General features: G+C 51.7%; 1 protein-coding gene and 1 long non-coding RNA gene across 3 annotated transcripts; one reads left to right on the top strand and one right to left on the bottom strand.

Annotated features, from left to right (window-relative positions):
- Window positions 1-362: 362 nt before the first annotated feature.
- EMX2 (empty spiracles homeobox 2) lies at window positions 363-6,734 on the bottom strand. Of its 2 annotated transcripts, XM_007518460.3 has the most exons (3): window positions 5,984-6,734; window positions 3,994-4,178; window positions 363-1,861 (listed from the first exon to the last, which is right to left on the bottom strand). In XM_007518460.3, exons 1-3 carry the CDS (start codon window positions 6,390-6,392, stop codon window positions 1,694-1,696), a joined length of 762 nt encoding a protein of 253 aa, XP_007518522.1. In that variant the 5' UTR covers window positions 6,393-6,734; the 3' UTR covers window positions 363-1,693. The 2 variants fall into 2 exon arrangements, with proteins under 2 accessions (XP_007518522.1, XP_007518523.1); XM_007518461.3 differs by lacking the exon at window positions 3,994-4,178 and having other exon boundaries at window positions 1,758-1,861; window positions 5,984-6,732.
- Window positions 4,146-5,508, top strand: LOC132532736 (uncharacterized). The gene is made up of 3 exons (XR_009544635.1): window positions 4,146-4,257; window positions 4,629-4,977; window positions 5,336-5,508. It is a non-coding gene; the product is annotated as an uncharacterized LOC132532736 (long non-coding RNA).
- Window positions 6,735-24,001: the final 17,267 nt, after the last annotated feature.

Genomic DNA, 24,001 nt, shown 5'->3' with positions numbered 1-24,001 from the left:
AACCGATTGCGCCACTGGAGCTCTTAGGGGACTATTTCTGATCCTTAACTAAGCCTAGATTTTTTTTTCTTTAACTAAATGTTAAAAGAAGTAAGCATTTTAAACCTGGGATTCAAACTTAACTCTCTAGTATGGAAAAACTTATTTCCCTTTCCTTTCCTTTAAGACCTGAGTTTTCCTAGTCTTCTCCCTTTCCCACCTTCATCTCTCTTTAAAGTAACCGAGAAGCCACCAGTCTGTCCCTTTTGTGGGAGGGGAGTCTGGTGTCTTGAGTTTCTTTGAGGGAAAGACCACACTCAAATTATAATGTACCTTTAAAACAAAAGCAAACAAACAAGAACAACAATAAAACAAAACAAAACTCACTTCAATTTCCCAAGAGGACTACTCTGAGGGCATATTGATAAATCTTTATTGACAAAATATTGACATTGACATACTTCTTGGAAGTATATAGCGTGTTAGAATTCTAACAAATTAACACAAAACACAAAAATATTTACATTCTGGTATAGAAGACATTAGGAAGCATTTGTCACTCTCTTTAGTAAGTCTATGATCTCAGAGTAGAAATTCAGTGCTTGGAAACTTGCCGCCATGTCCTCTGCCACACTTACCACCCTCCCCTTGCTAACTACAGTCCTTCAGTTTTTGCACAGGACAGACTGAAAGTTTGGAATGGATGAACTCAGCCAATCTCTCCAACCACCGAAAGGAGAAGTTTGCATCAAGATTTTTTAAGTCTCAGGATGTTGGAAAGGGAATGTCCTATAAATCGAATGAATTTAGGGTAGATGTTTTTCTCTCCCAGCACAAGTCCTGACTCTGCCGGTGAGCACCCTCCCCGGCCTCCCCCAGCCCTCCTATCCTGCTCCCCATTTCTCTGTAAGAGGAACCACTACCGCTGAGCCTACTTCATTTTGCTTTCACAATCACTTTGACGTCAGAAGGCATAAAAAATGTGTTTACTGGACTGCACATTTCTCGAGAAAAGTCAAAATAAAAAAGGCACACAGAACCTGTTTTGGAAAGGAAAAGAAACTCACAATGTATTGCCTGTTTGTAGACACCATTCATCCAACAAACTGCTACATGCAATTCAAGTTTTTGAACAGGTGTGGGAAGGGGCTGGAGGTGGGATTCCCATCGTAGTTACTCCTGATTAATTTTAAGGACTGGGGGAGGGGGACACTTCGAAGTGCAAATGAAAAGTCCTGTTCTTTTTTTCCTTTTTTTTTTTCACTTTGTTGTTATCATTCTCATCATCATTACAAAAAAAAAATGGACTGTGATAAACGTAATACCTGCCAATCATCCTGTCTCGACTCCTCGCTGGGCCTTTGACAGTTTCCCTTGTCAGAGTGCCTTCCACTGGGCCACACTAGGAATCTCTCTGCCTTTCTCATTCTCTCTGTCCCTCTCTGGGCCTCACTCACTCACTCTCTCGCTGCCTCTTGAGACAAGGGTTGTGTGTTGAGCAGGGAGCTGCCATATCCCCTACCAACTCCACGCAGCAGCCTCGGAGCAGAACCCTCAAACTCTGTGTAGCGCAGCTGCTGGTTCCCTTCTCGAATATATGTGTGTGGTTTGTTTTTTGTTTTGTAAGTTTTTTTGTTTTCTTCCTCTCCTCCCTTTGCTCACTCTCCATGCTTGCTCCATAGTGTCCATTTCTGTGGGGTTGGGTTTATCCTTTTTAATCGTCAGAAGTCACGTCTATCTCCTCGGGGCTCGCCTGCTTGGTGGCGATTCTCCACCGGTTAATATGGTGTGTCCCTTTTTTCTTTTGTTGCGAATCTGAGCCTTCTTCCTCCAGCTTCTGTCTTTTGAATTTCGTCCTTCGGTTCTGAAACCATACTTTTACCTATGGGCAGAGAGGCACATGGGGGTTTGTTACTTCTTCCATCAGTGGTTACAATCTCTCCCCACTTTGCCCAGTCCAGAACCAGGCTGGGACTGAGAAGTCCAATCCCCCAATTGTGTGTGTGTGTGTGTGTGTGTGTGTGTGTGTGTGTGTGTGTGTGTGTATGTATGTAGGCACACAAACCCAAGGCTGTCCCTTGGGGAATAAAGCTCTCAATTCACAAAGGTCACAAGCCTGGAAGCCTGCCCTCCTCAAGTGGGTGCACCCTTCCCCAGGCCCAGAGTGCAAAAGGGTCCTCTCTCACCTTGCCCACATTTTTTGCAAAACCTGGCAAAGAATGGGCAGCCTGCATAAAAGTAACAAGTGATGGGGGGCTCAAAGACATGCCCTAACTTCCCTGGACTAGCAGGACATGGCAGGGCAGGGCACCCCTTTCTCCACACCACCACTGCTTCTAGCAGCAAAGGGAAAGGGTCCTTTCCCTTTGCGGTGCCTTTAGCGCCTCTTGTTCAGGACCCTGGGCGTAGGTGGCCATCCCTGGCCCCAACATCTTCTTCCCCACCCAGGATTCTTGCAGGTGGGCAGAAGCAGGTAGGGAAAGGGTGGGGGGCAAGTTGGAGGTTGTTGAGGTGCAGAGGTCTGAGGGCCAACCCAGTGCGTTCTTTGTAGTTAGCAAACACAGCACTGAAGTCAGAAGTGAACGCTTCTGAGAGACCAGGGAACAGAAAGAAATAAGAGGGAGACAGAAGAAGCCGGGTGGGGGGGTGGGGGGAGGCAAAAGCAAAAAGAGTCCCACCTACCCCACTGAGCTAGTCCCAAGCTTCCTTTCTGGCCCCCTAAGTCCTCACCAGAGCCCAATGAAGGGCTGGCGGCCCGGCCTCCCCACTTGGGCTGCTGGAAGTCTGGGGAGCAGAGGCAAGACTGACTGTAACTCCAAACCCCCACCCCCAACACACACACACACACACACACACACACACACACACACACACACACGCCCGCACGCATGCACTGAACTGTGGGTCTCTATTCAGAGATCTGACAAGTGAGTTAAGGATGATGGTGGTGGTGGTGGTGGCAGCAGCGGCTACACCTTCAGCCCGGCCTTCCCTCCAGCACCCTTGGTCCCCCACGTCCGCTCCACTGCTCCACTCCCTCCTTTGAGCCTCCCGGCCCAGGTCCCCGCGTGCACTCCCCCTGGTCCCCAAAGTGCCCCTGTGAAAAAAGCCAAGCGGGAACAAGGCTGAGTTTAATTCGCTTTGAGTTTGCTAATTGAGGGGGAGGACGGTTCACTTCTCTCCCGGCGCTCGCCCAAGGCGCGCGTCGCTGCTCGGGGCTTGACACGCACACAAAGACCACGGCGGAGTGGGCAGCGAGGCGCACAAAGACCACCGCGCCCCAGCCGCCTGGAGGACCCAGCGGGCCGCTCCGGCGTCCAGCGCCAGGCCCCGCACTAGCCTGCGAGGAGCTCCTCCGTTTTAAAACAAAAGCCTCGACTTCTTTGCCCAGAAAAACAAGTGTTACAACTTAAAACGGCTACAGTTCTCGGGGAACTCTGACCCCGCCCTGTGGAGCTACGAGCCCCCTGGAAGCCTCCGCCTGAGTAGACCTGAGTCTGGGCGGCCTCAGGACCCCTGGGTGCTGGGGAACCTATTCTGGGACAGCCCTTTCTGCAGGCATGCCCCGTCTCAGCTCCCAGTCTCTGGTTTTCCCCAGAATCCCAAAGGTCTGGCTTGCTGGCCTACGCTTTGGGTTCCCTGATACACCCGTCCAGGGCAGGAGCCCAGCCATCGGTTCCGCACAGACTGGTATCCACCTCCCTCCAGTCCCCAGCCCTCAACACCCCTGATGCCAAGCTGTGCTCTCCTGCTTTCTGAGCCCCCAAACGGGCAACCAATCTGCCCCTCTAAAAGTCACAAGAAAAGTGTCTCAGGTTCCAGTTGCAAATCCAGCCCCTACCCTAGTCTGAAAGGGGCACCTAGTTCACTTATGCACTGGCACCCCAAGAAGCCAGGCCCCTAAAGCTTCAGCCACACAGGCCCCAGGTGTCACCTTGCCCCTTTGCCCTAGGTCCTCTCCCCAGGCCTGGTGGCGAACAGACCTCAGGGTCTGGATGACTGGCTTTCTCTCACCTGAGTTTCCGTGAGGCTGAGGCTGTGGGCCAGCTGCTTCCTCTCGGCGCCCACCACGTAGTGGTTCTTCTCGAAGGCGTGTTCCAGCCTCAGAAGCTGGGAGGGGGAGAAGGCAGTTCGGATCCGCTTCGGCTTTCGGGCCAGCGCATTGTGCAAAAGGAAGCTCTCGGGGCTTGTGTCATTCCCTGCAGGGGACACAGCAGAAGTCCCGTTAGGCCAAACTGTGCCATTTCAATTCTTCCGAGCCGGGCTGGTGGGGAGGAGGTACGCTCTGGGCCTCAGCGAAGCTCAGGCCTGGTCCCTGTGGGGGGTGGGGGCCGCCCAGGGCCACCTCTGGCCTGGGCTGAGGACACCCGCCCGGGTACCTGTGCAGGTGCCCACCTAGCCACTACCCCATGGCTGTTCAGTTCCAGCTCCCAACCTGTGTGGGCTTGGCCGTCACCCTGGAGCTCCCAGGCTCGCTACCTCCAAGCAGGGTGCCAAGCACTGGAGCAGGCTGCCAGGCCAGGCCGGGGAACTGGGTCCTGGGACACCAAGATACAGGTTTCTCTTCTTTCCAACCACTCGGGGGGGAAATTTGACCTCAGGGTGGTGAGGAGATGGGCCACTTTCCAGAGGTTTTTTTTTTTCCCCAGGACATGATTGGAAGTGGGTTCTCTGGCCCCTCCAGGAATGCCAGTTCTCGGGCATTCACCCTGGTGCGCCTGTTTGTCCCGAGGACCCGGCTCCGGAGAACAGCCAGACGCAAGTGAAATTCTGGGGTGTCCAAACTACTTAGCACCCACAGGGCAGTCTGCAGCCTGGAGATCCCTGCTGCCCCACACCGCACTGGGGCCCGGAGTGAGGCAGGCAGACTCGAATGAACAGAGCCCTAAACTTTCCGTGCAAAGCCCGAGTTTGGGGGCTCACTCTCTACCACTGGAACGCAATTCATCAACAGCCCAAACAAAGGGAAACAAGCCTACACTTCAGGTGGGAATGAAGGTGAGCCTGGCCTGGGAAGGAGAGAGAAATGCTGTATTTGTTGTTGTTGTTGTTGTTGTTGTTATTGTTGTTCCACTGTGGACACGTCAGTATGGTTCTAAGTTCTGGTGGGAAAGCAAAGGGTTAACAAGTGGCCCAGTGGCTGAGGATTGAACGGCCTGGGAGGCAGATCTCCAGGGGGCTCCAGGTTCCAAAATTCATCACTCTGCCCCCTTTTCTGGAGTTTCAACTTATCTTCCACCCTAAACCAATAAGGGAAATAAACACACTATTTTCCCCCTTAAATCGCAAGAAAAATAGCCCCACACATGGATGTCTCCAACGCATCTCCTGACTCGGTTCATTTATTTTTTTAAAGGAGATGAAGAAAAATCCCAGACCAAAACAAAACCCAACCGAGGCCGCCTAGGGCGGTGGCTACCGAGAGCCCTACGGAGCTGGGTCCTGGACCCCCGCACCAAGCCCCCCAGGCTTCCACGGGCGTGGGCTCCAGCCTCTCCGCAGGCCTCCCCCAAATATTAATCAATAAACAGTAATAATTTTTTTAAAAGGCAGTGGTCCTTGAACAATAAAGTCCTCTAGCTGCCCAAACCGATCAGAGCTCAGAAATCTCAGGTCTAAGGCGGATGGGGGACCGAAACCGGAGCGCCAGGCCGGGGGCACGCCTCTCGGAGCACAGGTCCCGGGGGATAGCGGAACCCCGGGACTCCGACCGCCTGGACACCCCGTGGGCTCCGGGACTGCTTGATGGTCGGCACGCTGGTCAGGTTGCCCCAAGTCGGCCACGGCCCGAGCACGCACGGGGAAACTTCTCTGAACGCGCGGCCCTAGGAGGAGCCTCCAGTGGCCCCCCAATCCGGCCACCGTTCGCAGACCAACCGTGAGCCCAGGCCCCGGAACTCAGAGTCCGGTCTGCGATGGAAGCTCGCGGGGCGGAAAACCGGGGACCTTCGGGCAGGGCCCTGACCAGTGCCCCGCGCCCAGAGCCCCGCGACGTGGCACTCACCCTGGAAGCGATGGCCCAGGTACCGGTAGCGGTGGATGAGCCAGGGGTAGAAGGTAGACGGGTCCCGCTGCTGCGAGGCGAACAGGGGGTGTGGCGAGTGCGAAGAGGGTAGCGGGTGGGCGGCCAGGGCGTGCGGCGGCGGCACCGGGTGTACCGGCACTGCGGGGTTGGGCGGGTGCGACACGGCCTCGGCGAACACCAGGTCCGGGTTGGTGTAGACGCCCCTGCCCGCGGCGGCGGCCGCGGCGGCCGAGTGGAAGCCGTTGAGGAACGGGTTGATGGGGCTGGAGTTGGCGTAGCTGAGAGCCGCGGGTCGGATGGGGTCCTCGGAGCGCGAGGCGGGCAGGGGACTGTCCTTGGCCACCAGCGACTCGATGGTGAAGCAGCGCTTGGGCGCCGGCTGGAACATGCTGCGCCGTGGAGCTGGCCCCGGGCTCCCCGGCCCCCAGCTGCCCGGCTTCCCCGACCGCGGCGCGCTGCCTCCGCTGCCCGCGGCGAGGACCGCCGCGAATTGGGGACTTGTTTGTTTGGGGTGGGGGCTGGGGGAGGGAAGCAAGGAAGAAAGAAAGGGAAGGGAAGGAAAAAAAAAAAAAAAAGGAAAGGGGGGGAGGGGAGGGAGCGGCCCCTCCGAGGATCCCTAGAATCTTGCACCAAAAGCGCCCAACCTGAAGCGAGGGGGAGAAATCCTTCCAGAAGAATTTGCAGGCGTGGATTGGGGTGATTTTTTTTTTTTTTGGCGAGATGGCGTGTGTGTGGGGGGGGAGTGGATCGGAGTTGGGGGGGTTGTCGGAAGGGGGGTAGGCAAAAAAAAAAGTTTTCTCTCCTCTGCAAAAGGCGGGCAGGGCGCCCTAAGTCCAGGCACAATCCATGGAAGCGCTCACTTCTTCACAAGTTGTGCAAACGATTTGTTAGTTCATGAGCCTAATTAGTGCGGGGATCACATAAACAGCTTCCTCCGAAGCCTGGTAAATGGCTTGATGATTGGTCGCTATTACTCGCCCCGAGGTGGAAGGAGGGAGACTCTTTAAAGTGCGTCAGAGGGAGGCGAGCGCCTGGGAACCCGGAGGCCTGGATCGAGGCCCGTAGTGGAACGGAGTCGGCGCCGCCGCCCTGGCCGAGTCCCCCGCCGCCCGGCCTCTCTGCGCCCCGGGTCCGCGCTCCCCGCTCGGCTGGCTCACTCGCTCCCGGGCGCCCGCTGCAGCTTCTCCTACGCCTCCTCTTCTTCTTCCTCTTGGGCCTCCTCCTCTTCCTCCTGCTTCTCTTCCTCTGTCTTCTCTTCCTCCTCCTCCTCTTCCTCCTCCTCCTCCTCTCTCTCCACCTCCTCCGCCCCCTCCCCCCCGCCAGCCGCCGCCTCCTCCAGCAGCACCGCCACCACTCCCTCCGGGGCACCCCGGTCCCTGCAGAGTCCCGGCCTGCGCCGCCTCCGCCGAGGCCCCCAGGATCCACCGCGCCTGACCTGGTAGGACAGACGGACGACCAACTCGCGGATTCTCGGCGCCCGGCGGATGCTGACCCCCGCCTCGCGATCCGAGGTCTGAAGACCTGGGGTAGCCCCCTGGAGCACCGCGACGGTAAGCGGACAGGACCAGGTGCCCGCTCGGGGGGCCAAGGGAGCCGCGGGGTCACCTCTGCCCCCCCAATCTCAGCCGAACTCAGGGCGCCTTCCCAGGTAGTGATGGGGAGTAATTGCTAGACGAGGTGTAGGGAAAGGGGTGCCTCCCACCGCGCGTAGCCTCCGTGTCCCAGGATGGCATCACACTGGGTCCTGGACCCGCCTGGTTCGTTTGCAAGTTGAGACGCGTCTCAGAGGACCCCGAGCCCCTCACCCGGGCCTAGGCGGTGGGCTTCCAACTCCCGCTCGTCAACATTCCAAGGGCTTTCGCCCCCCCCCCCTCCAATCTAGGAGAGGAGACTGCTCACCTCCTTCTTCTAAACCTTTCCTCGTCTAGTATCTAAAATCAGGGTTCAAGGTCAAGAGGAAGATTGCGTTGTGGTGGCCACTATTTCTTTTCGTGTTGTTGCCATCGTTACATTTATTGCTCTTATGACCATTATCATTACTATTATTATCGTGCGTGCTATTATTACCCCCGCCATCTGCAGTGCTCGGGGCGGGCGGCTTGAGGTGAAAACTCAAGAGGCTGGAGCGCGTCTCCGGTTCCGGGCCGTGTCCGCATTTTCGGGCTCGCCGTGGGTTTGGGGATTGATTTTAGGGTCGCGTTCCTCGTCCTCATTGGCTCGCGCGGCGGCATAATTATGATCACATCCCGCAGGCTCCTGGCGCAGCTCTCTGTTTATTGGTGGTTAAAGATCTATTATCTATTCATCAGCCGCCTCTTTTTTTTTCTTTTTGCCAATTACATTCTTCTAAAGTGAAGTACCAGCAGGTATTTTACACGTTGACAACGAATGATTAAAAAAAAAATGCTGGCTACCTTTAATTCTTTCACTTGGAGGCCCCGTGTCATTTCTCTTAAGGATGAAGACATGCCTGCGTTTGGTCACTATGTTGTCTTGAGACCCGCAAAAGTGAGGGGGTGGGTGGAGGGAGGGAATAGAGTGAGCCTGCTATGCCACCTGCCTCCGGAATGAAGGGGTCTGGAGTCCTGGGACAACCCCCAACACACACACACACACATACACACACACACACACACACACACACACACACACAGCAGTTTCTCCAACTCCCTGTCCTGCCCCCCCCCCCCACGGGGGCCTCCCTGGAACCTCGCCTGTTTGATCTCTGTGTCTTCAGGTTTGTAGCAATTTCTGGATTCTGCATTTCAAGTTTTGTTTGGTGGGATGGAAAAAAAATTCACGTTTCTGCAAGACCTTCAGACAAGAGCAGGGTTGGGATCGAATTTTTGGGCATTGATCTTAGTGAGGGGCCAGCAGAGACCTTCCGTGGCCCCAGCCTGGAGAGAAGCACAGGCGTAAACACCTGTGAATCAGGTGTGGGTTCAGAAAAACTGCCAGGGTCTCCACTCCTGACCTCAGGCACAAGCCCACCGCAGGGGGCCACCGTCAGGTCTCTGCACTTACTGGGTTTTCCTGGCCCTGTGTGTGTGTGTGTGTGTGTGTGTGTGTGTGTGTGTGGTCTTTTTCGCAGGCCCAAAGAACGAGCCTCTTGGAATAGGGAGCATTTGCAGCCGCACTTCCATGGGACCTAAACAACTGAAAATACTACCTCTGGATTGAAAGTCTCTCCCTCAACATGGAGGGAGACCTCACCCTGACCAGCTAGTCTGAAATCACCAGGAAGGTGGAGGGAGGTCTTCAGCTCTGCCCACCACCAGAGATGCTAGTGTATGGAGGTGGGTCGGGTCTCTTGTTTCCCAAACCAGAAATACATTGAAGTGGGTCACAGACTAGGGTCCTGAAGCCAGAGGAAAAGGGTCCCCATCTCCATAGGAGGCTCTTAGAGGACTGGGAGCTCTGGCTCTCTCTCTCTCTCAAACCAGAGCCTGTAAGGTGGAGGGGGCTGCAGGTCAGCACTGAGGCCTTCATTGCACAGCTAGTCTCCCGCAACCTTTTAATGAGGAGTGGGGTAGAAGATGACTTTGGAGGTGACAGAAAGTGCAAGGACCAGTTAAGGATCCCGGTTAGAGCCTCTGGCTCCCCACCTGCAGGGGAGTCATTTCACAAGTGGTGAAGCAGGTTTACAGGTGTCTCTCGTTCTTTCCCCCTCTCTGTCTTCTCCTCCTCTCTCCATTTCTCTCTGTCCTATCCAACAACGACAACAACAATAAAACAAAAAGTGCAACAAAAGGATATATATGACTTTTGGAAGTGAACAGGGGTCCAGTCGGGTGTTTGGAAATGTGGTTAGCTCCCAAACTGCAATATGTAAGGGTGTCATTCCTCTTGTAAAGCTCTCAAGCTGAGTGCTAAGGAATGTTCTACCTTCTTGAATACCCTACCCTCTTCCCCTTCCCCTTCCCCTTTGGACAGGATGTGCCCAGAGACTGTCCCAAGGGAGTGGGCGACAGTTTCCCCTCCCTCTTCTGCCTGGGGCAGGCACACCGCGCCCCCACAAGGGCCCAAACTGTCCTGCCTTAGTTCTCTGCAGCCTACTCCTTTACCAGCTGCCAGGTCTGGCTCAGGGCCTTTGGCCCTCCATGCAGATGAGCCAAAGTGAGAGTGCTCACCTTGCTGGTTCTCTTAAGTGACAAATGAATTTACAGTCGAGTGTGTATGGAGTGGGGGGGGGGGTGCTCCAGTGCTCCGAAAAATCATTGGTAATTTTGCACTCATACCTGTGAACCTGAGGGGCCCTTTGTGCTAAAGAATTAACTAGGAGAGTAATTCATTAACTAGCTGGGTGGGCAGAGCTGGACCTAGGCACCTGGGTACTGGATGCATTGTCTCTGGCCCCCACTCCTTGGACCATGAGGCCGCCTATCACTGCAAGGCAGCACTGGGGCTGGCAGATTCCACCCTCTTTATTCTCTAAGTGCACTAGAAAGGTGGGTACTTAGTTAAGTACCTGCAAGTGTTTGAGAAGTGCGGGAGGGGGGTTCTGAGGTTTCATCTCAGAGTGGGGGAGATCCAGGACCCCCTACTATAGCTGCTCTAGGTCAGGCTCTATAAAATCTGAGGATCTGCCTACTGCAGGCAGTTAGACCAACAGGTACGGGTTCAACTCTGCCAGCAGACACTTACTGGGCTTCAAGCTTCCAGCAGCGGTACAACCTCAGCATTTTTTGTCCTCTGTTAAAATCCACCCAAGGCAGTGGAGAACAGGAGTAGGGAAACTTGGAGGAGTAATAGGACTCCCCCCCCCAACTCTGTCACTGTGGTGCTCACTGAAAGAATGTTGGTGTGTGTGTGTGCTGAACACCTCAAACTGTACAGTGCAAAGAATGAATATTACTGGATGTGAGTTATGCCTCCATACCCCCCTCCCTAATTAAGAAGTGCAGTCAAGGGACCAGGTTGTGGCACACCTGGTTGAGTGCACATGTTACAATGTGCAAGGACCCAGGTTCAAGCCCCTGGTCCCCACCTGCAGGGGGAAAGCTTCATGAGTGGTGAAGCTGTGCTGCAGGTGTCTCTCTCTCTCCTTCTCTGTCTACCCATTCCATCTCGGTTTCTGGCTGTCTCTATGCAATAAATAAATAAGTAAATAAATAAATAAAATTTAAAAATTAAAAAAAGGTCCAGTCAAGCCTGGGTGACCTTGAGTGACTTCCATGATCTCTCTGTGCCTCTGTGACTACCTGGGCTATTTCCTTTTAATCACCTTCCCATCTCCAGGGCCGATTGCTGGGCCTGAAGGCTGAATGATAGATGTGACAAACATCAGCGACTATAGGCCAGGCATACCCGCCAGGAGAAGCTGGGGGACTCCACAGGGAGGTGGGAGTAAGGGCTCCGGATTCCTGGCTTGCAGAAGGCACTCTGGTGGGAAGGGGAGCGGGTCCTGCCAGCGTGGGCAGGTACCCTAAGCACAGGAACACAAGGCCCCAGTCAGCTGTAGAGAAGCGACCTGGGCGACCTGGGGGATCCTTGCAGCACCCTCTCCTGCTGGCCTGGGTTCTGAAAAACGATGCTCCAGTCTTGGGAGCTGGGAGAGGAGGGAGCGCATGCCTGAATGCTGGTGTTCCATAGCCTTGTCCTGACCACTAGGAGATGTTGGGGGGAGTCACCCAGCCGTGGTCATGGCCATTAGGGCAGCGCCTGTGAGCGGGCACCTTAAACCAGTGGGGACTGTGCAGACCGGGGTGAAGACTGTGCTCTCTCAGGAAGGTCACCCGTGGGTGGATAGGAGACACCTCAGGGCCCAGTGAAGATTGCCTTCAACCCTCTGAGTTTCCCAGCTGCCCGGCCTTCCCCCACATATAGGCTGGCGGTGGGGGGAAGAAAAGTGTTAATATCTTGAAGATTTTTTTTAATCATTTTTATTCGGCAAATCCCTGTCTGCTGTCCCTTCTGAGGGCGAGGGCTCGCTGGGCAGTCCGGGTCCCATGGGCGGGCGCGCAGCGGCACCTAGTGGCGAGGCCCGGGCGTGTGAGGGGTGGCCCGGGAGCTCTCTCTCCCTTGCGCCGACCGAGCTCTGGGGACCCGCTGCGGGGTGGACTCGCCGCCGCCAAAGATTATGCCACCGCGCGATTCGAATCCAGAGAGAATACCTATGCAGACTCACTGGCAGAAGGTGGCAGAAGGCAGAGGGTGTCTTGGACCTGCAGTCCCTGCTCCCTCCATCAGCTCCCGCCCTGGGCTTCTGAGTCCATAAGCCAGGCTGGCGTCCGCTCGCAGCCTTCTACGGAACCGAACGAGGAAGGGGTTCAGGCACCACTCTGAAAAGGACAGGGCGACCTGGGCACCTGTGCCAGGCCCAGCCCCAGCCCCAGCCCCGCGCAGACACAGCCCCAGCTCCGTCCCCGTCCCAGCGCCGCACCTGACTGCCCGCCGAGGCTCAGCAGAGGGGCTCCGGGGGCTGGAATTCTGAGCAGTGGACTCAGGGCGCAGCCTGTGATCACCCCAATTCGCACCCCCTCGTGGTCAGCCCGGGATGCCCCGAAGCTGGGGTCCACATAATGACACCGGAGGTGACTGCAGATTCCCACCTCCAACCACCACCTCCCTATAAGGCAACGGGAACCGGATGCCGGCCAAGGACCCCTTTTCTCCCAGAGTGCTTTGAGGTGTCACCTCATGCGCCCCGCAGGTGAGACAGTGGAATCCTGTGGAATCTCGAGGGGTTCGTTACAAACCTGTGGACCGAGGGGTGTGGGGAGGGTTGGTGGTGGTGGTGGTGGTGGTGTTAGTCGGTGTGGGGTGCAGGAGCCGAACACTGTGTGTGGGGGGGCTGGACTTGTGGTTTGGCTTCTGCCCTCCTCCTCCCCCCTAGCTCCCTACCACTGGCCTGTAGATCCCTGGGGTTCCCCTGAATCTTCCCGTGTTGAGAGGCTGCTGCTGAATGGCCCTTGCGTTCTCCCTACCCCCAAAATCCTGGATTCCTTCACACAGGCTATCTCTGCTGATAGGGTTCTGTCTCCGTCGTAGCCCTCAAACAAAAGCCAGAGTCCAGGCCAAGGAAAGCTGGATGAGGGGCCAGTGATGGACGCCACAGGACTCAAGAACTGGTCAGGGACTCTCTCAGTCAAATGGAAGCAGGTGTTCCTGCACTCCCCACCCCACCCCTAGCCCCACCTGGGTTCTGGCACCATACTCCCCTTAAACACCCCAGAAAGCTGGGGCTTAATTGGGCCACCAGCTTGGAGCTGGCTGCCAGGTGCTTCCCAAAACCAGACAAGGTGGCTTCCACGGGGTGTACAGGAGGCAGAGGATATACTCCCCAGTTCTTCTGCACTCTTTAGCTTCAATGTCTGCTTCTATGACCAGCCTTGCAACTTGGGGTTGCCTGTTAACTCAGGGGTACAGGTTCTTTCCAGAGCAACTGAGCCCACTGGCAGCTTCTGACACACTGGCCTCCTTCTAGAACCTGACCTTCTCTTCTCTCAGCACCACCCCATTTTCTGAACTCTGAGGGGGCAGCCTGGGGCTTGGGAAGAAGTCTAGTGACCATTCTTAGGAAAGAGAAGTTGCTCTTGGAGTCTAAGCTCTCTGCTCTCTTTGGAACATGGGGTGGGTTGTGGTGGAGAGCTTCAAAGGCTAACTCTCCCTCCCATCAAGTGTTTGCTTCTGAAGTCCTGTTTGCTGGCACTCCATCTCCACGAATCCAACCCCCCTGTATGTGGAAGGAACCATTGTACCCAACTCCCTGATGAGAAAACTGAGGCTCAGACAGGCTCACACAGACACTTCACCACTTGCTGGGACAGGCTCTCCCCCAACCCACCATTGCAGGACACCTGTGCTCAAGAATCAGCGAGAACAAACTGTGGGGAGTTCTCACTTTACCCTTCCCTTCCCACACCTTCCTCCGGCTTTCTCTTGTGCAGAACCTATCCAGCCCCCACCCCCAAAAAGTGTGACCAGCCCTCCACTGTCCCCTGGCCACTCCTCTGGACCTCGCACCTAGCCCCCAGCCTTCTGTCCTCCCCCCAGGTCGCTGGCTCTAGGCCTAGGTCTGCTGCCAATGGGGAAGAGCCCATGGAGGCATTTGGGGGTGGCGGTGGGGGTCCTGAAGGAGTGCCATTAGCCTTCCTGGCAGCACTGGGAGTGGTTTTCCCTCCACAAGCACAGCTCCCCCTTGTCACTCAGCCCACCAGCCAGACCTGAATCCCAAGCTCCTGGGAATGGAGTTTTTCCCCCAGGTTTGTGCGTGAGGAGGGCCCGGCTCTGCGCTACAGGGACAAGAAGACCAGGGTCTCTAGTGCCTGGGTCTACAACGGCAGCCACCCGCTGACCTTCTGCTCCCCAGCTCCCGGCTCCCCAGGTTGCTCAGAAAGCATAAAAAGAGCTTCTCCACGGGGTCACCCCGCCTGCCCTGCGGTGGCCTTGGCTTGCTCTAGCCCCCACAGGAACGGACAGGTGGGAAGCTGCCTATGAGGTCCTCTGCAAGGGCCTGTGCACATTTCCCAGCTCCGCGCCCCCAAACCTTGTCCTGCTGCTGTTTGGAAGAGTCAAGGGTCCCCGTATTCAGTCCCTCAGCTGCCCCCTGCCTCTCCCACTATCACACTCCCTTCCCTGGGGGCTCTAGGGACCAGGATACACTATGCCTTGACAGCCCCTTTCGTGCCTGGGCTTGGGATCATGCAGTACCTCCCACTTTCTCCTGGCCTCTGGAGACAGCAGGAGGAGCAGAAAGTGGGGACTGCAGGGGGGACATCGGAGGCTTGCAGGAAGTCTGTGGGGGGACAGTTGTGTGCACCTCCCCACCCACCAGGCTGGGCCTGGCCGGGCTACCCTGCACTTAGCCAGCACAGCTCAACAAAGGGTGATTTCGGCCACTGCGCGGCCAGGGACTTCATTGGTTCAATATTAGCTTTTCATTCCAGTCTATTGTGCCCATCTGAGATAATATTGACTCTGAGGTTAGAGCCCACAGACGACAGGGCTTGTCTAACACTCCACGACAGAACGCTGAGGGGGAGAGGACCCGACGCAGGGAGTTAAAGAGATTGCAAATAAAGACAGCCCAGCTGGCAGGAGCCACTGGCCACCCGGGGCCTGGCCACCACGTCTCCCGAGCACTGGGGCCGCGGGAGAGAATCTGGGAGATGGAAGACTGGGTCTCTCTGGCTGTGCGCATTGCCGTCCCAACCAGCTCCTGATGAAGACCCCTCCCCACCCCACTCCCCAGTCTTCTAGACAATTGTTTTCGTTTGTAGGCAGCGCAGGAGATAAACTAATTCTCTTGCACGCTGCGTCGGTCTGTGGGTAAGCCAGCGCTGACCATTGAGATATGCCCTCTCCCCCGTTTGAGAGCCTATCCCTGTTTTAAACTAGCGCTTTCTGCCAGAGCGCTTCTGCTATTTCCCCAGCTGGAGCGGAGGGCACACCAGGCGCTGGTCAGTCGTGAAGCTCCGCTCCCTGCAAGTGCGCCCTTCGGAGCGAGTTTCCAGCGCTGCGCAAGCGCCCTGCTTTGCTTTCAATCGGCCCGGAGTCGCCGCGGTTCTTAACTGCCTTTCTAACCGCAGCTTGTAAGGGCCTGGGGAACAATGCTGGAGTCTTGCATAGGAAGATTTGTTTCCATTTCCAAATTGCTTCGAAAACGCCAGGGTTGAGGAAGTAGCACTTGAAGTTGGCACTTGAAGTCTCAGCTGGAGCAGTTAGGTTGAGGCTCAAGAGACCCAGAGCCAAACGCGCAGGACTTGCTTGGGACTCTAATAATTTAGCATCGGCACTTAACTGCTCCAGCTAGGAGCCGGGCGGCTGCAGTCCTCATGCCCGCCCCAGATACCTGGGTGTGTGGGGAGAAGGAGTGAGGCAAAGACTAGGGTGCCAGCATGTACACCCCAGACCAGACCTTTCCCAGTTACAAATCTCCCTCCTTCCTCTCAGGCCCTTTTGGTGATTAGGGGGTCCAGTACGTTGTCTGTTTCAGAGGACGGCTTTCTGCTTAATAGCTGTGATCTGTAGCATATGCAGATATTGTTCGTTGGTTTTACATAGTATTTCATATATGCTATGTTTTTATTATTTATTTATTTTCCCTTTTCGTTGCCCTTGTTTTTTATTGTTGTTGTAGTTATTATTGTTGTTGTTATTGATGTCGTGGTTGTTAGATTGGGCAGAGAGAAATGGAGAGAGGAGGGGAAGACAGAGTGCCGGAGAGAAAGATAGACACCTGCAGACCTGCTTCACCGCCTGTGAAGCGACTCCCCTGCAGGGGGGAGGGGGCTCAAACCGGGATCCTTAAGCTTTGCACCATTTGTGCCTCACCCACTGCGCTGGGTTCCCCATAGATGCTATGTTTTATGTGGCTCCATCGGAGACTTCAACAAGAAGAAGGAGTATATTTCCTAGTTCACTAATACTTGTGAATCGTCATATACTACGTTTGTGCCTATTCTGTAGATTGTATGCTGTATATAGCTCTGGCTATATCTGTACATATGTATATTTATTTTATGTGTGTGTAAAAATATTTTGGGGAGTCTTTCATCTCCCTGAAAATACATATTTGCTCTATTTTCATGTAATGGTTATAAAGCCCTCATCGAAACCACTTTAACACCAGCTATGTCTTTATAGCAAATTCTGAGAACTGGGGTTCAATTTGGCCTTCAGGGAAAGGTAGGGTGAGGGAAGGAGGGGTGACTCCACCATAAGAGACAGCAAGCAGATCCCATTCCCAGAAGTGCATTTCCAAATGACCCTTCCCAGGAACAGAGGAGACATCGTTCTGGACCAGTAGCCTCCTTTGGCTCCTGCAGTTTTGGTTTTGAAGAAGGATGTATAAAGACTCTCATGGTCCCTAAAACTCATCTCAGGAATTACACAGGAATTTGGGGGAGTGCCCTCTGCCTGGGAGGCATGGGGGCTGCAGAAAGCACTGGGCTGGGGAGCCCGGCTCTCTGCCTCCCCCCCACCCCAGCCCCAGCGAGAGCAGCCTGACAACCTTGAGCTGCAGGTCCAGGAGCCCTGAGGCTGCGTCTGCTCAACGAGGGTCTGGTGGCCTCAGCTTCTTTAGGCTGTGATATGGTTTAGGAGCTCAAATAAGTAGGCACTGGAGGGGTTGGGGAGGGCTTACAGAGTCTGGGCTCGCCTGGACAGGTGAGCAGAAGGAAGACAAAGTCTTAAAAAGGCAAGAACCATACAAGACATTCAGCATCTTGAGGGGAGAGGAAAACATCTGCAGCACAAAGGGCAATTGACGTGAAGTCACCTCCTAAGGCCTCAGAGATGAGGAAGGGTCTAACTTGATAGAATAAACAAGGAGGCTGGAAAATCTGGGGCCTGAGGAGGAGGAATCTGGAGAGAGGGAGGCAGGAGAGGAAGACACAGAGGTGAAAGGTGTTTGTTTGTTTTACCTGGGCATTGCTGAGCTCTGGTTTGTGGTGGTGCTGGAGACTGAGCCGGGAGGCCTAGGCATGAATGCCTTTTACAGAACCATTATGCTCTGAGATGCCGACCTCATCAGAGTCTCTACAAAACTGTTCAAGAGACTTGGAACCCCCACTTACAACCCCAGTCCCCATCCCCAAACTGAGTCTGTCTTTATCCAGCCCCTAGAGTTGGGGAAAGTTTCTGAACGCTGTCCCTGAAGGAGCACCTGGGAATTAGTTATGAACTGGAAGTGGGTCAAGGCTTCATACTTCCACAACAGAAACGACCTCTCCCTCCCACAGCACTTCCTCCCAGCCTGCCTGCGTGGGAAGACAGCTGAGCACTGCACGTCAAATATTCCAGAAGAGGAGCCTGTTGTGGTGCCAGTCGTGTTCCTTGCTGCCAGTTGGTCTTTGGCACACCTGGCTTCTCAGATAGATTCTTTTCCATCCAGGTGATCCATTTCACCTATGCCGTTTGGTGGACAGGAACACGACTGGCACCACAACAGGCTTTTTTTTTATGCTAGTTATGGAAAACTCAGAGTTTCACATTTTTGGCTAGGAGTCCCCAGTGCTCCTGGTTTAAGGGACAGCAGCTGTTCAGGTGTGCTGGGGACAAGGTAAAGTCTGTCACATTGCTCAGTCGCCAGCCAGAGCAATCACATAGATGACAAAACCCCCCAATCCCAGGTACTATGCTAAGTGCTCATAATAAGGATCTATCTCCCAGAAATCCAGTGAGATATATTAGGTTGTTAGAAAAGTCATAACACATGTTTGCATAGAAAAGACAGATGGTTGGTACACTCGACTGAGCACACATGTTACAGTGTGCAAGTACCTGGATTTAAGCCCCTGGTTCCTACCTGTAGGGAGGAAGCTTCACAGGCGGTAAAGCAGTGCTGTAGGTATATAGTGCTCTCTTTATCTCTTTTTAAAAAATAAATCTTTTAAATATTTATTTATTCATTTATTGGGTAAAGGCAGAGAAAAACTGAGGTGGAAAGAGCAGATAAAGAAGGGGGAGAGTGGTCTGGGAGATGGCTCAGTGGATAAAGCACTCAACTCTCAAGCATGAGGTCCTGAGTTCAAGCCCCAGCAGCACGTGTACCAGGGTGATACCTGGTTCTTTCTCTCTCCTCCTATCTTTCTTATTAATAAATGAAATTTTTAAAAAAAATAAGAAGAAGGGGGAGACACACACACAGAGAGAAGAAGAGAGACTGCTTCACCACTCAAGAAGCTTCCCCCTGCAGGTGGGAGCTGAGGGGCTTGAACCTGTTTCCTTGTGCACTGTAACATATGCACTCAACTGAGCATGTCACCACCTGGTCCCTCTCTCTCCATCTCTGTCTCGTCCTTCCCTGTCAATTTTTATTTCTGTGTGTCCAATAAATGGATAAATAAAATTACAATTAAAAACTATTCATGCTAAAAAAAAAACCCAGGAAAGTGCATCATAACTTTTCTGACAACCCAAGTTGCTTCCCATTTCCAGATAAAAAGGCTGAGACCTTGAAATATCAAGAGAGCCCCCATGGCCACCCTTCACACCCTCTTTCTATCACCCTTCCTGTAAATGGAGTCTGGGTTCCAGCCTGGGTTCCAGTCTGTCTGACTTTGTTAACTCTTCTTCCTCAACCCCAAGCTCTGACTTCCTGTCACAACGTCCTCTCTACCTCCTCCGCACCCCCCCCACCCCCGGAAGGAAGTTGGGGGTTCACAGGGTGAGGGAAGAGAAAGCACCTTGCTCTGAGTCCTCCTAAAAGCCAATCACCATGGGATCCACCTGGATCCCATGTTCTGTCCAGACTATTTATCCCAGATCTGGAAAGAGACAATGACCAGTCTGCACATGGGTAGCATGTGTGTGGTTTAGGGAGAGCCCACTCACACCTGCGATACTGCCATTCTGTCCCCATTTTGAAAGGCAGACACAGGCTTTGTGAGGTTGAACAACTTGTTCATCGCCCAGCCAGTTTGCCCAGAGCCCTGGCACTGGCTCCAGCTGGCCTATTCCAAGCTTCCCAGCTCAGCAGATACCACATATGGGACCATTTAAGCAATGGAGTTGGGCCTTGCTTTCTGTTATGAAATTGCGAGGTTGTTTTCTCTTTGTGTTAAGTGCCCCTGTAAGTATTATTTCAGGATTCAAAACTTTCTCTTCTGGATGCAATATTTAATAGGCATTATTTCTCTCTGTATGCTCCTGGTTGTACTACAGTGCCGTCAAGGAAAGAGCTCTGGAGCTGCCCCTTGTCTGTGTTCAAATTATATTCTGAGAGCACAGCATGGAGATCTGATCTACAGTGGTATATTTTGCTCTGTTACCATCTGCCTAACACACATCACTGAAACTAGAATCTAAAATTATATGTGTGTGTTTGATGACTTTAACAGTACCCTAATCTTTGCTTAGACAAAATGTTTTCTGTTAGCTAAGAGAAGCACTGGAAGAATCCTGCGATTAAATGTTTCCTTATCCCAAGGGGTAACCAAGAATACAGAGAGGAAATAGCTTGAGGGGTCTCTCACCTTGAAGGTAACATAACTGAGCCCCCTTTTCCCACACCAGAAAAATTTGCAGGAAAGCATACTCTCCACCACTACCCCCTTTCAGGTGGCCAGGATTTCAACCTCCTGTTCATTCTAAATCTCACTTATTCACTTCACTAAGGTCACATCCTGATCCATCCATCATGAAAAATCATTATTTTTTAATTTAAAAAATTTAAATTTAATTAATTAGCTAATTAATTTTTTTTTTTTTGCCTCTAGGGTTATTGCTGGGGTTCGGTGCCTACACTACAAATCCCCTTCTCCTGGAGGCCATTTTTTCCTCTTTGTTGCCCTTGCTGTTTATCATTGTTGTTGTTGTTTTTATTTTTTATGGGACTTTTTGCTATATATTTCTTTTTAAAAAAATTTCTGAGAGTATTTCCCTTTTTTATATTAATTTGCCTTTTCCCCCTTTTTGTTGCCCTGGTTATTTTTTCTTGTTATAATTGTTGTTGTTGTAGATGTTGTCATTGTTGGACAGGACAGAGAGAAATGGAGAGAGGAGGGGAAGACAGAGAGGGAGAGAGAAAGACAGACACCTGCAGACCTGCTTCACTGCCTGATCTGGATGGTGACTGCACAAACATGTACCATTGCCAGGGATCATCAAACTTGGGGCCTGTGTATTTTGCACTTGCATCTTTATATTCAGTAATGAAAATGAAGGGAAGAAGAGACTCTCAGAAAAATACAATAGTAGGGAGTCGGGCGGTAGCGCAGTGGGTTAAGTGCAGGTGGCACATAGCGCAAGGACCAGCGTAAGGATCCCGGTTCGAGGCCCCAGCTCCCCACCTGCAGGGGAGTCACTTCACAGGTAATGAAGCAGGTCAGCAGGTGTCTATCTTTCTCTCCCCCTCTCTGTCTTCCCCTCCCCTCTCCATTTCTCTCTGTCCCATCGAACAACAATAATAAAAACAACAAGGGCATCAAAAGGGAATAAAGACATATTTTTAAAAAGACCTTTATAAAAAAAAGAAAAATAGAATAGTAGAATTTCAAACTGAAGAATCAGAAAAATAAATAAATAAAAGCAAAAAAAAAAAAAACAAAACCGAAAAACAATCAGATACAAAGGCACAAGGTGCTAAGCTAAGAACCACCACACATAAGACCTAGAGCTTTGCAGAGATAAACACCAGGCTTGAACTCCTATATGCCAGCTTCTCCCAGTGCCTTCTTTGCAACTTCTTGAGAAACTCTAAAAGGGCCAAGTCTTTTTAAAAAAGGTAAAGCAGACTTACTCCTGCCGGGGGCTACTGTCTTCCGTAACCTTTCCTTTGATGCTGCTATTCTGATATGTTCATAGTGACGTACTCTGGCTTCTGACAGAGGTAGGGGTCCACTGGAGTCCAGCCAGAATCTCTGTTTCAGTCAGAAATAAAGGTAGAAGACCTTAACTTTCAACTATACTCCAAAAGTCACTTTTTAGTCTATTTTTTAATTTGTGATTAATAGTGGTTTACAAGACTTTAAGATTAAAGGGTATAGTTTCACATGACAACCACCACCCAAGTTCTGTGCCCCCACCCTCCCGAAGAGATAAACAATAAATTTCTCACAAATCCTTTTGACATTTTTATTTTTTTAATTTATTTTTTTTAAGGAGCGAGAGAGAGATAGAGAGAAAGACACAGAGAAAGATCAGAGAATCACTCAACTTTGGCATGTGGTGGTGCTGAGGATTTAACTTGGGACCTCAGAGCCTCAGGTATAGAAATCTTTCGCATGCCCATTATGCTGTCTCCCCAGCCCTCACAGAGTTTTAGATGTTGTTTGTATGTTTTCATTTTTTCAATCAGTGTTTGGGATTCAGAATGTTATCCTAAAATGTTATAAATCACCTCAGGATTTTAAGTTTCTCCTGTCCCAAAGACCTATTCAATGCCTACTAGAAAATAATGGAATTTGAAGCTTGGTAGGAACATAACTACATTAAGTTATACTGATTGTATAACCATAAAAATTGGAAGGAAAGGGTAAGGAGATACCTCACCCAGTAGAGCACATGCCTTACTGTGCCTAGTGCCCTGGATCAAACCCTGACATTGCTTGGGAGCGAGCACCCTGGGAGCTCTGTGGATGGTGAAATGGTGTTATTCTCTCTCTCTCTCTGTCTCTCTCTCTCTCTCTCTCTTTCTGTGTGTGTGCGTGTGCGTGTGCATGTGCATGTGTGTGTGTGTCTATCTCTTAAAAAATGAAAGAAGGGAGTCAGGCAGTAGCACAGCAGCTTAAGCACAGGTGGCACAAAGCGCAAGGACTGGTGTAAGGATCCCGGTTTGAGCCCCTAGCTCCCCACTTGCAGGGGAGTCACTTCACAAGCCGTGAAGCAGGTCTGCAGGTATCTATCTTTCTCTCCCCATCTTCCCCTTCTCTCTCCATTCGTCTCTGGCCTATCCAACAACATCAAGAACAACAACAATAACTACAACAAGGGCAACAAAAGAGAATAAATATTTTTTAAAAATGAAAAAAAGAAATATCCTTTTAAAATACCTGCTGTCTGGGCCATGATATTGCTGTAGCCAGTAGAGCGCACATTTTTCTATGTGCAAAGACCCAGGTTCAGGCCCCTGCTGTGCACTTTCAAAGGGGGAAGCTTTGTGGGCAGTGAGGCAGTGTTGTAGTGATCTATCTAGCTATCTACATTTCTATCTCCCCCTTCTCTCTCATTTTCTCTCTGTCTCTACTAAAAAAAAAAAAAAAAAGGAAAGATGGTGGCTGGAGTAGTAAATCTGTCATATTGACATTGAGCTCCAGTGATAACCTTGATGGCAAAAAAAAATATATACATATACATATACATATATATATATATACATAATAGACAGCATAACTGCTATCTTCCACACCCTATATTGGTATTTTGGATTTTAAAAAAATAGGGAATCTCCTGTCTTCCCTCAAGTAACTCACTGTTTTGAAGGGGGAGATTAACTTGTCCATAAATAAGTGTAGTAGTTTTATAGGAGTTGTGGTAGAAGTTGTCATGATGAAACAAAACAGAAAACAGAGGAGAATGATAATTGGCAAGAGAAAACCAGTGTTTTAAGAGAGGAGAGATGATGGGATAGGGAACTCGAGGAACCAGCAATGGTAGAGGGAGTCCATGGGACATTGGGGCAGACAATTGCTGTAGACCTGGTTCTTCTTCAGAGAAGGAGAATTATTGTGAGAGCATGATGGGTTGACTTCTCAGTCAGGATTAAAGCTTTTATTTTGTTCCTCTTTGACTTTCAAATGATTTGAAAGAAGCAGGAATGGGATATATTTGCAGTTCCCAAAAGAAAAGGAGAGACTATGTAAGAAGTATGCTAACCTAAGAGGATTATCAGAGATAGATTTAACTGAGCAGTGAGGGTGAAAAAAGTACAACCCCCAACAATGGAGACGAAAGACAAGTCTCCTTCTCTATCCCAGCCATCAAATGGTGAAGCTGGCTCCCCCGCAACTTGACTGCTGCCCTGAAGACAGAGTGACTTAGAAAGACTTTCTGCTTTGAGAGGCATGGGAGTACTTACAATTCTATCTTCATGGCATGGGGGATCATTCATTCACTCAGCCAATACTGAACATGTATTACCTATAAGGAAACTTGCAATGGTCTGTAGTGAACAAGGTTAAAAAGTTGTTTTATTAAGTAGTTGGAGAACTGGAGAACTAATGTTTATTGTGTTTTTCTTCTTCTCCTCCTCCTCCTCCTCCTTCTTCTTCTTCTTAATGCTCAGTCCCAAGCTGTTGACATTTGTAAATGATACAAGAAATGGAGATTTTCTTTATTTCTTCCCAATAAATTCCTTTGGGTGGAGCAAGATTGATATGTCAAGAGATTCTCTAGGAAAAACAGTAAGGTCTTTTAGAAATTGGTAGACAGTAAAGCATGACATGTAGAAAGGTGGATGATTGACACTAGGTAGGTAGAAAGAATATACTGGGCAAGTGGTAGCAAGGAGGCAGTCATTTACCAAGAAAAAAAATATATATAGCACTGTACGTATAGTAGAACCACCTTGATTAGTCACAAAACAACCCTTTCAAGGACTGGTTATGTGGACCT

Source organism: Erinaceus europaeus, chromosome 14 (assembly GCF_950295315.1).
Source record: "Erinaceus europaeus chromosome 14, mEriEur2.1, whole genome shotgun sequence".
In the NCBI taxonomy this organism is placed as follows: Eukaryota; Metazoa; Chordata; class Mammalia; order Eulipotyphla; family Erinaceidae; genus Erinaceus; species Erinaceus europaeus.
Note: the sequence above shows the minus strand (reverse complement) of the source record. Positions and strands in the feature narration are given on the sequence as shown.

What these genes read in the sequence shown, in the direction of transcription:
- EMX2 (XM_007518460.3), bottom strand. Translation starts at nt 6,392, where the DNA reads ATGTTCCAGCCGGCGCCCAAGCGCTGCTTCACCATCGAGTCGCTGGTG. An exon ending in CCTGGGCCATCGCTTCCAGG is followed by an intron (nt 4,179 to 5,983) that starts GTGAGTGCCACG and finishes TGTCCCCTGCAG; the next exon opens with GGAATGACACAAGCCCCGAG. An exon ending in TCAGCCTCACGGAAACTCAG is followed by an intron (nt 1,862 to 3,993) that starts GTGAGAGAAAGC and finishes CTCTGCCCATAG; the next exon opens with GTAAAAGTATGGTTTCAGAA.